The sequence below is a fragment of the Thunnus thynnus genome, chromosome 22 (genome assembly GCF_963924715.1).
Source record: "Thunnus thynnus chromosome 22, fThuThy2.1, whole genome shotgun sequence".
Lineage (NCBI taxonomy): Eukaryota > Metazoa > Chordata > Actinopteri > Scombriformes > Scombridae > Thunnus > Thunnus thynnus.
Genome location: NC_089538.1, coordinates 3,175,289 through 3,189,788, shown reverse-complemented (window position 1 = coordinate 3,189,788; position 14,500 = coordinate 3,175,289). Strand labels below are relative to the sequence as shown.

Genomic DNA, 14,500 nt, shown 5'->3' with positions numbered 1-14,500 from the left:
TGTTCCACATCTGCAACTGTCGACACCACTGAACACTGTGAGCCAAGTAAATGGTATATCCCATTAAAGAATAATGCTTATTTTCTATGTGTTCTGTGTATTGTTCTGTACTTTGCCATGCTGTGTGTACAACAGAGACCAACCAGTGACTTTATGTTGCACTGCCACCTTCTGGTCAAAAGCAATAAAACCACAAAAAGAAACACTGGTGATGGAGCCAAAAAAGTTTTTTTTTTTAATTCATGAGATTTTATAAAAGTTTAACATATAAACAACTAGCTTCTAAAACAGAGTTGACAACTTGAAAGGGGAAATAACAGTTCCTAACAGACAAATTTCTGCTTATGGGAAATATTCACATCAGTGTAGACAGAGCAGATTGCCTGTACATCCTTTTCAAAAGACAAACAAGACAGTGAAGTTCAGAGAGGGAAAGCGTACAGAATACTGGACAGAGACAGACGGTGAGGTAGGACAGGGCAGTGTAAAATCTACTGTTTTCTACTAGGGGCAGTGGGCGGTGCTATATACAGCTCATAGGGTTGAGAGGAAGCCATGGGTTAGAGGTTTAAACTGAGTCGGTCCTCTTGTACGCCACCATACTGTTCACCTTGTGGATGGAGGTGGTGAAGGAGCGCAAACGCACCTCCTCTGATTGGTCGATGATCTGCGGGCCGGACTCTTCCCACTTGTCAGGAACCACCAGGTCTTTGTCGGTGTACACCAGGAGGTCAAACGCACCTGGAGTGAAGCGGGGAAAAGGTCAAAGGGTCAAAAAGGATCACTGGACCACTGTAGAAAAAGGATCTGGTAAAAAGAAAGAAAACAAAGTGTCTGTCTGGTTACTCACATGGCGTCTCCAGCAGTGGCAGGAAAGTGACTGTGGCTGTTATCTGTCTGATGACAGAGCGGATCTCATCCTGAATGGTTTTAATGGACTTCTCTCTGGGAGCACTGGGAGACAGACAAGAACTCAGTAAACACACATGATCTAAGGACAAACTTCACCATCTGATACTTTCATAAGATAAAAAAAAACAAAACACCAATATTTCTGCATTGGCAACATAATACAAATTTGTAACATCTACTGATTCACACTTCATTGAAATAATGATAAGTGTAAAAAAAGTGATTTTGCATTCTTTTATGACATCAAGTCAGCTATTTTTATACTGTGTGATACAGAGGATTTTTTGAAGCCTCTGAAGCAGCTGCTTCAACTGATGAAGTGTGTTTGGCACTGGATGAGTCATGATTACCATCTGTTGGATTTTAATTGGACTGCAACTCAACACACACTGTATGAGATTCTGTCTTATCATTCATCACTTCAACTCAAAAGTAAAATAGTCTCAGATACTGTTGAACTATTTTCAGAATGCTGTTACATGAGTGACTTCAAAGACTTTCTCTGAACAAGCAGACAACAGAGGAGCTGACCTGCTCTCCTTGGCCGACTTGTCACACTCAATGTCAAACTGCCATCTCTCCAGCACCTCGTTGGTTTCCAGGCATGTGATCACCAACACCAGCTTCTGCACTGTGCACTCAAACAGCCACTCTGCAACACACACAACAAACACGTTCATTGACTTAAACGACCTGGATGGGATCTAATTAGAGGTGAAATGATTTGTCAATCAATGGGAACGGCAACTATTTTGATAATTGAATAATCATTTTAGTTGTCGTTTAAGGAAAGATGCCAAACATCTGGTGTTTGCAGCTTCTCAAATGACAGGATTTAAAACTTATGCGTCATACATAATAGAAAACCAAATATTTGAGTTTGTAACTGATGATCGGACAAAACAAACAAAATAAATGCCATTTGAAGACATCACCTTGGGCTCTTATAACAGGCATTTTTCACTGTTCTCTGGCATTTTATAGACAAGGATTAATCCAGAAAACAGTCAGCAGATTTATCAATAATGAAAACAATCGTTAGGTCTAATTCAATATTGTCCTTCTTCAGTTAGGGGGTATGATGCCGTCTCCGGTTCTTTTCAATACAACAAGAAATGAGACATAAAACATTTTTACAAATCTAAAAAAAAAAAAAAAAAAAAGCACATCTAAACAGTCGAGACAATTTAACAGTTATACCTGAGGTCACACTGTTATGTACTCTGTACGTGTGTATTCTCAGAAACTGGAAAGGCCATAACAAAATCACGGAGTGTACTTCTATTATATTAAAGCAAATATTTTAGTGTGTTACACAATGAGCAGCTTCAGCGCTTAAATAACTGAATGAAATAATTGCCATTTGGTTTGAAATGTCATGGAAGTATAGTTAAAGGTGCATTTTGTTTTATTTAGTAACTACACATTTTATTGTGGTTTTAAACTCTGACTTTCATTACTTTCAAATGTAATTTAATAAGAAAATCCACAGTTTCTCCTAATGTGCCAATTGTCTGCATGTATTCATGTCACGTAGCAAGTGAATGTGCAATACCTGCTGGAAAGAGACAATGTTGCTTTAGCCTGTGAGCCAACTGTTAGTAATGGATGAGATAAAGCAACAATATGGCCCTTATATTAAGTTTCTACAACATAATGAGACCATGTAAATCTTTTTCATACAGGTTTCACTTTCTCATCCGTATCTTGCCTCCTATAGTTAAAAAATCTGTTGGGGGAAAAAAACAACAACAACTTTGGAAGCTCAGATGTAGAGCTTTCATAGTAGAAAGAAGCATAACACTGAGGCTACCTTTGAGTTGAGACACCACCTTGGTCAGGTAGTTCTTCAGCTTGGAATCAGTGGTGAGTTGAAGGCTCATGTCATAGTGGGTAACTCTGGTGAATGTCTCTGGAGGATAGATGCCTCGCTGGTACAGGATGCTGTTGATGCCAAATGCTGCAGGTTCAGACAAGATGGAACGTCAGAGATCCGTCTATCATTTGAACAGGACTCAAAGGCCTGTTCACACCTGGTATTAAAACGCGTCTTGGGTGATCTGATCACAATGGGACAGCTCCATGTACAGGTGTGAGTGCACCCAAGATGTTTTGAGAATGCACCGAGATTAGGAATGTACAATACTGTATTTTTTGCCGGTATCTGATTTGCCAATATTTTCCAACTCATTTAGGCTGATACCGATATATGCATGTTTTTTTTTCACCTTGCCTAGGAGACTATTATGCATGCAATCACAGACTGTACTAAATATGATCAAGAAAGACAATATATGAAGGAAGAAGTTAGGAAGACTGGAGTTCAGGAGCTCAGCATTAAACTTAAACGTCTTTGAGTTTATTAGACAGGCAGGATTAATGGGTAGGATTTAGTTTCTGGTCCACACTCCGAAGCAGAAGGTGGCAGTAATGTGCCACCATAGACTGGTTGCCAACTGCCATTATAAACCAAGAGGAAGTAGTAGTAGTTTTTTCAAACAGCGTGATAGATCCTGTCAGCCGAGGTGTTTCATATCTGTGCATCCGACCACAGCAGCTCCTCCATGGACTGTTTCACCCTGACGGTCTGGTGCTTCCTCTGCAGGCTCCACTTCACTCAGCTGCCTGCAAGACCTGCTGCTTCTTCCCACTTTAACCTAAATAATAAACTGGGGCTCGGTGCTCCAGTGTGTGAAGTGGAGCCTGTGGAGGAAGCACCAGGACAGTCGTGGTGAAACAGTCCGCAGTAGGACGTACAGCTAGGCAGTGGAGGAGAAGTCGCCCAATTGGCCTGTCATATCGGCAGAAATGTCCATTTCAGGCCGATGCCGATATTTCATCTTAAAGCCTTTATCGGCCGATACTGATGACGTGCTGATATTATCACGCAACCCTAATTGAGATCCAATTTCGCCGCCCTCAGTGAAACACAGAGAGCAGAGGAGGAAAATGATGCATTGCAAATGGAAATGATGTACATGTTTATTTGCTTATAGAAGAGAAAGTGTGATTCGGACACAAGTGGTCACTCAAGACGGATGTGGAGACACATTCTAATGCTAGGTGTGAACTGACGTACTTGGAGCTGTCCACTTGTGGTCAAAGCACCCAAGACGAATGTTAATGCCAGTTCTGAACAGGGCCGAAGAGGTGATATGGAACACAACCAAATTAAATAATACACTGAAACACCCCTCAACACATCAACTATAAAAGTGTAAATAAGGCACATATAGGTGGTGGTGTAATATATGTGGTGGAATACAAAATAAGACAAATAATGAATGCAAAATATGCAATTTGAAAACCAAATGGAATGGGTTACATGAAAATATATCACACATTTACATGTCACAATAGATTAAACAGAGTACACATTATTTGCAATATCAGAACCAGAACCAGGTTTATTGCCAAGTAGGTTTGCACATGTAAGGAATTGACTTTGGAGTCAAAATAAACACAAAATGAAGTCATCCTCGATAATTTTAAAAAAGAAAGAAGTTTACTTTTAAAAAAACAATGTCAAATATATTCTTAGATATTCATTCAGATATCTAACTAGATTCATTTAGATATTATGCGCAGATGAATGTCAGTTACAGCTTGTAGCTACATCTGCTTTTCTTTACCATTAGCATCAGTTATATAGTAAACTAACGGTAAGTTAGTGAACCTCGTTCATAAAACGAAACATTATCGACTTATTAACGAGCTACTAGCAAATGACACAAGTCTAAACTGTGACCAATACATCTCCTAAACCTTTATAGTCTTCTCTTGAATTCGGCATATATAGTACACCAAGTAGCACATAACATAATACTGTTTTTACTTGCAAATGAACTCTTTCTCCTGTTATTTTGCTCGGCTCGACTTCCTCAGCAGTTCAGTACGTGGTGGGCGGAGCACTTCACCGTGTTTAAAAGTTAAACTTTTAAGGAAATAAATGGATATTTGGTGGATAGTGCGCTCAATTTAAGTGTGGAGTTTAAACCTTTCCGACCAAACACTTAATTTGGAGATGTTTTCAGGGATGTCGTTGCTCTGTGGCTCCGCCGCACAGGCCTCGCAGCAGCAGCTTAGCAAAGCATGCTGCGTGTCTCTGTTCAAAACGAGCAGTTGAGAAAACAAATGAGTCAGTAGAAATACTTACAGAAGAACTCGGCCACCAGCTCTGCGCTTCCTTTGAGAGTGATACCTTTTAATGTGCTGGTCATTTTCGTAATACTTTTAGTTTATCCTCGACAGTAAACCTTTGTTGTATGTTTTTTCTTTGCGTCTAGGCTTCAACTACCCGCCGTCCAGTTTGAAATTTGTCAGCGCTTTTGCGCATGCGTGAAAGGGCTCGGCGCAACGTTGATGACGTATTAAAAATTGCGATTACAATCTTTTGACACTAGAGGGCAGTACATCGATACTCAACGCATAGACTGTATATAGATATACACACACACACATATATATATCTTTATATACAGTCAATGACTCAACCTCATGCTCAGATATTCAGATTAATTACTCTTTCATTATCGACTTTTCAACATTGATCTCATTCATATTCTTCGTGATTAATGTGTAATATGCAGTAATTATTCAGTTGCACTTAGAATAATAACTCAAATAATAGTTTGTTTTAACAGCTGCCCCCAGAAGGCCAGGGGAACAAAGGAGCAAAACAAAAATGTATCTAGAGAATAATAGTCGCTCACATAATGAAGTTATATGTACATATCCACAGCATTAATTCCACCAGTACAGCACTACAGCACTCTGTTGCTCTTCTCTTATTAATATAAATATTGTCTTCACTCACTTATTAAATGTATAGATTTTATTAGTCTGTACCATCAGGTTTGTTCTTTTAACACAATAATGTTGTGCGGTTGTGTTGAGAACTCACCTAACCGTTTACAGTAACCAAACAAACTGGTATGAGGTATAAGTGTTGCTGACCCACTGACACAAAGTAATGCCAACTCTGCCACAAGTTTTTATTATTTTTCAACAGGACAGAACAGCTCATAGGGAGAGGGACAGTATCAAAGAGGAAAGTCAGAGACTGGTAAAAGCTATAAGGTTCTGCAAAAGAAAGTTTCCACAGCTGAACAGACCCTCAAAAAGCTGGAGACTGAGCACAAAAAGGCTCATCTAACAGACAAAGAAGATCAGATCTCCTCCCTGCGGGATGACAGACCAAGTACCGTTAATCCCCCTTGATGGCAAAGAGAGGCAGACCTACAGCAATCAGATGAGGTGAGCCAGCCAATTTTTGATCAGAGGGCTCAGAAAAATGCTGGGACATATGGATTTTGCAAGAGTTCCTTCCTGAAAGAGAAGGAGGAAGCCCTAAACTAGAGTGAGGAGAATAAATACAAAATAAAATATGATCCTCCGGAGAAATGCTTCCAGAAGAAGCTGGCCTCAGAGAAAAATCATAGCTTTCTGCCCAGGAGGACGTCTTCAGAGGGGTGGTGGTGACGGGGAAATGTGAGCCAGAGGAAATGTGTAAAAGCATCCAGCTTCAGGTACATTCAGGAAATAAATAAATAATAAAGATATAATAAAGAATAGAATAGAGAAATAGACCAGCAGAGTGGAGGATGAGGTGAGCTGGCATAAAAGACATTTGTGATCGCAGGTTGTAAAAAATGTCAGAGGTCGGGAAAAACGGCTACAGAAAGAACTCGGCCCTCCTGAGGGAGAGAAAGCAAGGACAAAAAGTGACAAAGCAAATGTGATGCTCTAGAGAGAAGCTTCCAGAAGGAGTCGGCCTGAAGAGGAGCTTCACGCAATGGAGCCGTCAGACAAGGAGGACAGATTTTTAAAAGAGCTCCCTGAGAAGGAGATGAGAAGAAGGGAGCTCTGCAAGAAGGAGAGGGCTTTTGACTTGAACAGATACATGAGTATTACAAGGCTACAGAAGAGATTAGTTTCAGCATCAGGCACGCTGCTTTAGCTACTCATGTTGATTTGGAAGAACAGCCTTTGGTGCTGACATCACAGTAAGAAACAGACAGCTGTGGTGCCAAAATGGCCACAGCTGGTCTGGATCAAGATCGACCGATGGGACATGATGGGAATGATGGGCATGTAGTGCGTCACTTCTTTAAAGTTCCCAGAAGTGAGATGTATCACTTCCATTAGTGGCCTTTTTTTCTTATTAACTTTACTTAACCAAATTTAAAGACGTTCAGAGTTTTCACTAATTGCTAATAAAATGTTTTTGTTTTGTTTTTTTATAAATCTCTCTCATGTTTTCATTGTCAGTGTTTGTTGACTCAGGCTACAATGTACAATAAAATTAAATGAAAATTAAAATAAAATCTTTAAAAATATGTGATAGTTTGTTGAAGACATATGACTTCCAACATTATTTCTGTTGTCTGTGGGTGTTTAGATTTGAACTAATACAGTAAGTACCGCGTCTATGTCCAGGTGTTTCAGGAGAGCTAATGTTAGCTAGCTTGCTTCCTCATAACTGGACCTGATGATTAAACATAACAATGATAATAATCATTATATACATCCATAACTTTAAGGCACTAAGCAAACTGTCTGTGGATGTCCAGAGTTTTATTTGAAGTCAAGCATAGTGTGAAGATAGTTAGCTAATGTTAGCTAGCTATCTTCACACTGTGCGGACAAGAGGAGAGAGCAGCGCAAAAACACCAGCCTGTTGTACAAATGTGAGTAATTTTCCATTTAACTTGTAGAAGTTACAGATCAAAGAATATATTGTTAATGACTATGAACATTAATAGCAATTGAAATTTACATGAATGATTAAATACTGCCTATTGAAACTTGAACTGAAAAACTTGAAGAATGTGTGAATGAGTTTTAACTTAAACATGTCTCCTCAATAACAGTCATGGTCCTGAGGAGCTGGAGGAGTGTTGTTTGGTGCTGAAAGAGCAGCAGTGATGTGCCCACGCAGCTGCTCCCCAAACTGCAAGTCTGGCTGAAGCGGACCATTTCCGTCATCTGGCCCCAGTGCCTCATCTACAGGCTCAGGTGTCTCTCCATCCTTGAGGCAGAAGTTTTGCAAAATGGCAAAAAAAGCGATGTAAAAAGTAGAAAAAAAGTAAAAAAAAATATGGATCACCATTTGACCATCACATTAAATAAAGACATTATACAATATTGAACTTCATTAGTTTTTTTAATCTAGGTATACAAGTAAACTGTTAAGTGAGATACATGTATATTTAATATACATATTATACATCCATGGGTAGACAGGTTAACAAAATAACCCAATGCTTGGACAAACATACAAAGCTAGAGAGACATGCTATTACAGCTAGCTCTTCTTTCCCAGATTCACAGCCTCAGTTGGGCAGCCTCCTCTTCAGCTTCTTGCTTCTCTTCTTCTTCTTCTTCTTCTTCTTCTTCTTCTTCTTCTTCTTCTTACCAAGGACAACAGCAACCAGCATCTGATCCATATCCATACACTTCCATCAGTATTATCTGTTTAATTTGATAACTCCTCATTCACTCATCATCAATATCCACAACGACGACCTTTCACAACCTTCCCGTGACTGACTTTTATACAAAGGCCTACAGATCTTGAAACATTTTGTATATACAGATAAATATTTTTAAAATAATAAATATATATATGAAAATGAGTAGACACTTATGTATCTCCAAGGTGAGCTGAGATGGCGACATCATGAATAACACTGCTGTCCCAATTGCAGATAGAGTGTACTGCATGCTCAAATCTGAACTTGGCATACTTTTTATTGAGAAAGGGCTATTGAGACAAACTTTAAACATAACTAGCATAAGTAACCACAGATTCAACTTGCACATTGCAAACTGTCCATGGGTGAGATTTATTTGAACTCAAACAGTATGTAGTAAGACTGGCTCAAGTTATTTTGGGAGAGCTAACGTTAGCTAGGAACCTTCTCCATTGCTTCTGGGTGGAATGACTGTTACAGCCATAGTTACAGTACATACTGATACACAAATTAAACATTAAAATCACAAGCTGCACACCCTCTGCGTCCAACTTAGAACAGAGTCACTAAACATGAAAATGACCACATCATTAAATTTGTTTCAACATTTTATGGTCCATACTGCCCAAGAATGAAATATGGGTGTTGTTAGTTTTGCTCATTGCAGACAAAGAAACAACTTTTTGTTTTTCTGTTTTTTTCATTCCAAATACAAAATGGAAAAAACAACTGATGGAACACAGCCCATCTTTCCTCAGAAACTGCCATTAGCTGTTCCCATGCAGATATTTTAAAGCCCACTCAGCTCTCTTCTTGGTGGAAACCCTACTGCTCCCCTGCCAGCTGAAGGAAGTAATGACTGTATAAACCCATGGCAGTGAAGTCATCATAAAGAACATATTTAACAGCCTGCCTCTTGCTCATTGACAGGTCTTGTTTTTTTCCCCTACCACAGGCATGTTGCCATTCATCATTGGCCTTTCCAAAAACCTCATGTACACTGACAAAACGGAACACTGAAGCCCCCCTCGTGGGAATCCAGATGGCATAGAAATGAGTTTTTTCCTGTGTAAACTGTCTACAATCTAATAGCATTGATGTCTCTGCATCAGCAGAGGTTACCTGGCTTCAGTAATGTGACAAGAGCGCATCAAGTATTCATAACAACTCTGTCAAGTTCCAAAGACGTTCAGTTCACACTATTCAAATAAATTAAATTAATCTGTTATGACAATATTTTAATAACTGACTTAATCTGTTGCAGTGTGAGGGAAGTTGAGTTTTTTAGCTGACAACTACATCTGAATCTCATTATCTTAAGAGTTTAGTTTCTACACTAATGGCTTTGGGAATTATATTTCACAGTTAATTTACATTTTTGTATGTCTGCTTTGAATTACATACTTGCATTGTAATACTTTGCCACACATACAGCCAATAAATTAACACGCATGCCACCAGTAATCTAATAAATTTACAGGAAGTTGTGCGAACTGTAATCCCACAGTAGTGTTGATTGGTTTGTGGTCATTTTTAACTCAAACCCAGCCTACACTTTCGAGCCAAGTGTTGCAACACTGATTCCAATCCCAGTGTGAGACCCAACTGGTGTCACTTCATCAAATCTGGTCTAAACTAACAGCTCTATGGTTTTATATCGAAAGACCTCAGCACCACAGTCATGTTTCATAACAGAGACTGTGGGTGCTGGCATCCAGCCCTCTCAAAGAGAAGCCTCTCTTTCTGTCTGGCATCATGAAAATGATATATCCTTTTCTTGACTGTTTTCTGTGCTTATAAATGATTTAATACGTTTTTTTCTTTAGGGAACAAACCTCAAGGAGGAGAAGCGGGGAATTTAGGAGACAGACTAACTTTTTGGCCTTCCATTAAACTTCAGATAGCCATTTTAGTAAATCTGCAATAAAATATTGTTTTCTTCAAACATCTTGTTTTTAAAAAATGACTTTTGATCACCTTTCAAAGTCAGGAAAGTATCTCAAAACACTGAAAATGTGTGCAGTCTGGTGAAATGTTAGCAGTCAAACCCCATTCAGGTATGCTGGCTTCATCTATCTGTTAAAGGTGTAGTGTGTATAATTTATTATACAACAGGTAGTTCCAACCAAGCAATCTGATTGGTCAACTAGACATTTAGAATGTGCTCAAATCAGCATGACAGCACACCTAGCCGTGCTCAAATGAAAAAAGCCTCATCACTAAAAATATTACTCCACCATTCATCAGAACTACAGACTGTGACGTTGCGCTGACAACAACAGTCATTTCTGGGTAGACGACTGGTGGTTGATTTGAATTGCGGAGATTTGTGAACTTGGCAAACTTGTTTTTTTCTGTTGTCATTTTCAGCCGTAACTGTAACATTTGAAGATATATAGTTAAACACAGTGGTCCGACCTATCTGACATTTCTGTTAGCTTTATTTTATGTACTGTGTTTCTTTGCTAGTGTCTTTCGTTTGTTTTGTTTTGTAATGTACACATACTAGATGCCACTAAATTCGACACATTGCACCTTTAAAGTCATGATGTTTTGTCATTCAGACACAGGTGTCCTTAATGTAATTGTTCCATATCTGGCACACAGTGATTGAGTTGAAAAGTATGAGGAAAAAACAGTGTGTGGGACGCGACCCTCCTCACAGTATGACCCTTAATTAATTTTGTAATGTATCATACTATTTCTCCACGGGTCAGTGCATGCTTTGATAAAAAAACTTCTGATGTTAATTCTGGACTCCTATTTGCTGTCATACTGTATGTGCAGAATATTCATAATTGTAACCATGCAGTTGTTAGTGTCTTATTTGATACTACCACTAGTAGTCTTCAAAGTCAGAACTTTTGAATCCTACACATTGGAGCTCAAATGAGCCTTCATAACAATGACTTCATTTTCTATTAAGGTTTCACACAAAACACACTTTTGTCATAAAACATTAAAGGAATCATTTGGCATTTTGGGAAATACGCTTGTTTGCTTTCTTGCAGTGAGTTAGATGAGCAGATCCATACCTCTCCCACATCTGTGAGCTCACAGAAAATGTTTCAGATGCATTTTTCAGTCATCAGTTTCACACATTTCTGATGGAACAAATACCTTCCTATTTTAATCAATAATTAATCAATACAGTATTTGTTTGCACTTTGTAACCTGAAATGTACTTCCCTCAGTTTTGCACATTTAATTACAGTGATTGTGAGTTGAGCGCTCCCAAAATGCGGGTGACGTACACTCAATACTGTGCCTGAACACATCTTGTGTAGACATAGAGGGAAGACTGAAATTGCTGCTGCTCTGCTAACGTGCTGCTTTGCTATGCAGGCTGTATAGACACATTATAAGTATAGTGGTAGAGCCAGGAGATGGTTAACTTAGCTTGACATAAAGGCTGGAAGAAGCAGGAAACAACTACCCTGGTTTTCTCCGAAGTTGAAAAAAATAACCAACAAACATCCACCAGCACCTCTGAAGCTCAGTAAAAAAAAACATGTTACTTCTTCATTGTCTGCCATTTTAATTGTGTAATGACCATTTGCTTCATATTTGATACATCTAGGTTTCATACATACAAAATATGCATATTGGTGATGCACATGGTAAACATGTCATATAGTATGATAGAATTCACTGAAAGATTGTGTGTCATATGTCTCAATACTTTTTTAGAGACTCTTTCACCACTGAACACATTTTTAATTCTAGCTCTAAGGGTTTAGATTTGCCTCTGTGAATACTCAAGTTTTGTTAAATGTGTGCAGACTTGTCAGCTGGTCCAGCATCCACAGACTGACGTTTGCTTCATGTGCATATTTGGCTCAACTGTCGCATTGTAACGTGCAAAGCAGCCCATCAGTCATCATCTGTAGCCAGGGAAGGTGTGTCCATTGCATTGCTAATTATATATCAACAGTTCAGAATATGTTGAAGTGTTGTCGCTATACAGTGTAATGAGGTGTTTGCAGCACATTCCTGTCCTGTAGGTGCTGCATTTGTCCTACTTGGAGCTGACTGGCTGAAGTGATGGGCGTGCAGCTCTCAGCCGGCTGGACCCGTGCCTCATGTTCCCTGGCTCTCCACATGCAACAGCTGGAGCTCTGCAAATAACTTTTCATGTCTCATTCACACGCAAACACACACATTCCTGCTTTCTCACAGATACACAAACCAAATGTGGGCATACTGTATACACACAGAGAATGTATAGAGGATGTTATTGTTGAAGCTATTGACCTTTCTTTCTTTGTGTGCATGTGTGTTTCCATCCATCTACAGCCTTGTGACAAGTGGTTACACCATTTCATGTCATCACGTTGGTACTGTAATCCTAAACTGTCCTTCACTTAAAACTCTCGCAAAGTGGAGCCATGACTTTCAGCATGTATATTTATTGTAAGCACCTGAAGTTCATCAGTTTAAACCCATAAAAAGACTCTTCTTGTAAAGTCCCAGGTTGTGTTTGTCTCATAAAGACACAGAGTTCCTTCCATTTACTGGTGAATTTATATGCCGGCCTACAGCCCCATTAGAGACTATCTAAACATGCAAGCCCCAACCATGAACAGATAGCCCTCCAGAATAAACAAGGTCTAATTGATGGTGGGTGGAATGAAAGCATATACAGTGATTATCAGTCATTGTCAAGCCACCTGCACCACATCCACATGCAATAACTCCTCCCTGCACAAGCACAGATCTCTCTGAGGATTGTTAGTGTCCAGAAATGTCTGTAAGCTATAACATTAACAAACAGCACACACTTAAGATGCCAGGCAAAAACAGTTTTTATTGCTTTCTGCAAGGGCAGTGATGGAGTCTTAAAGCAGCCACCATGCATCTTTAAAATTTCTGTCAGAGGTGAATCTAAATTTTATTTTATTTTTTTTAAATCACTTGATTTGAGCACACATATATTTGTATGTTTGTATCAGTCTGGCTTGTGTGTGATGCTTTGGTTGTACAAAGTAGTTTGTACGAAGTATTGTTCAAATACATCTAAAGGCAAAAGCGTTAATAGCTGTTGAGGGGGTGCTTTTCAAAAATCCATCCATTAAAACCTTCTAAGTAAGAATGGAAACAGCCACATTATGCACCAGAAGTGCACCCAGAAGAGGTTTTCACAGGTCCAAAACGTTCCTGTCCGAAAACAGAGGCAAGCTTACCCAAAACCAACCAAGGAGAGATCAATTAGAAATGTAGGGTGAAGTCAGGTAATTTGGGACATCGGATAAAATGAGACAAATAAGGTTTTACATCTTGGGCTCTTTAAATATTAGCAGCCAATCACCAGACATGTTATTGTATTGTTGCTACAAATGTCCTCTACATGAAACAATCATTTTGATTGGTTTGAGATAACTAGGATGGGCGGAGCAAAGATTCAAAACTTCACTGGTCCCAGAACTTGCAAGGTAGGCATTTGGCATGTTGATTTTCTCTTTTTGATAATAAGAGTACTGCAGCTAAAACAATGCAGGTACCAAAATGGTTGAAGGACGTTAAGCATTTTATTAACTGTTTGACTTATAATCAAAATATTTTCACAATAAACTTCACTCATGCTATTGTGCGCCACCCTGTCATATTACAGGTTACAGAACAATTGTTTTTGATGTTTGTTTTTTAAATGGTTAAATCCATTTATCAGTTCAGTCTTTGATTCATTAAATCATTAATGTAGGCTAATTAGGCCTGTAAGGAATTTACAGGCCTTTTTAGCCTACGATGGTTGCCAACCGCCATTATAAACCAAAAAGAAGTTTTTTCAATCAGAGTGGTACATCCTGTCAGCTAAGGTGTTTCCTATCTGTGTTTCTAATACGATATTATCGTGCATCCTAATTATTGATGACAGAAAGTTTTTTTGGCAATTAGACTCCCCCTGGAGTCTAGACGCTGGTGGTGGTGGTTGACGGAAACCTTTGGATGAGTCTCCCTGGATATCATGGAGGTCATGGTGGTGATGGGGAGTAGGTGGCTTGTGCAATAGTCGGTCTGAAAGACAGAATGGTAGAACTGCAGCTATATTGAAAGAACGCAATCTAGGGACTGATTGACTTGAGGATTACGGGCAGGTCATTAATCAGGTGTGG

General features: G+C 39.1%; 1 protein-coding gene across 1 annotated transcript; it reads right to left on the bottom strand.

Moving 5' to 3' along the window:
* Nucleotides 1–209: 209 nt before the first annotated feature.
* Nucleotides 210–5,247, bottom strand: mad2l1 (MAD2 mitotic arrest deficient-like 1 (yeast)). The gene is made up of 5 exons (XM_067579103.1): nt 5,069–5,247; nt 2,726–2,872; nt 1,444–1,564; nt 851–954; nt 210–741 (listed from the first exon to the last, which is right to left on the bottom strand). The coding sequence occupies exons 1-5, from the start codon at nt 5,130–5,132 to the stop codon at nt 569–571; spliced, it is 609 nt and encodes a 202-aa protein (XP_067435204.1). The 5' UTR covers nt 5,133–5,247; the 3' UTR covers nt 210–568.
* Nucleotides 5,248–14,500: the final 9,253 nt, after the last annotated feature.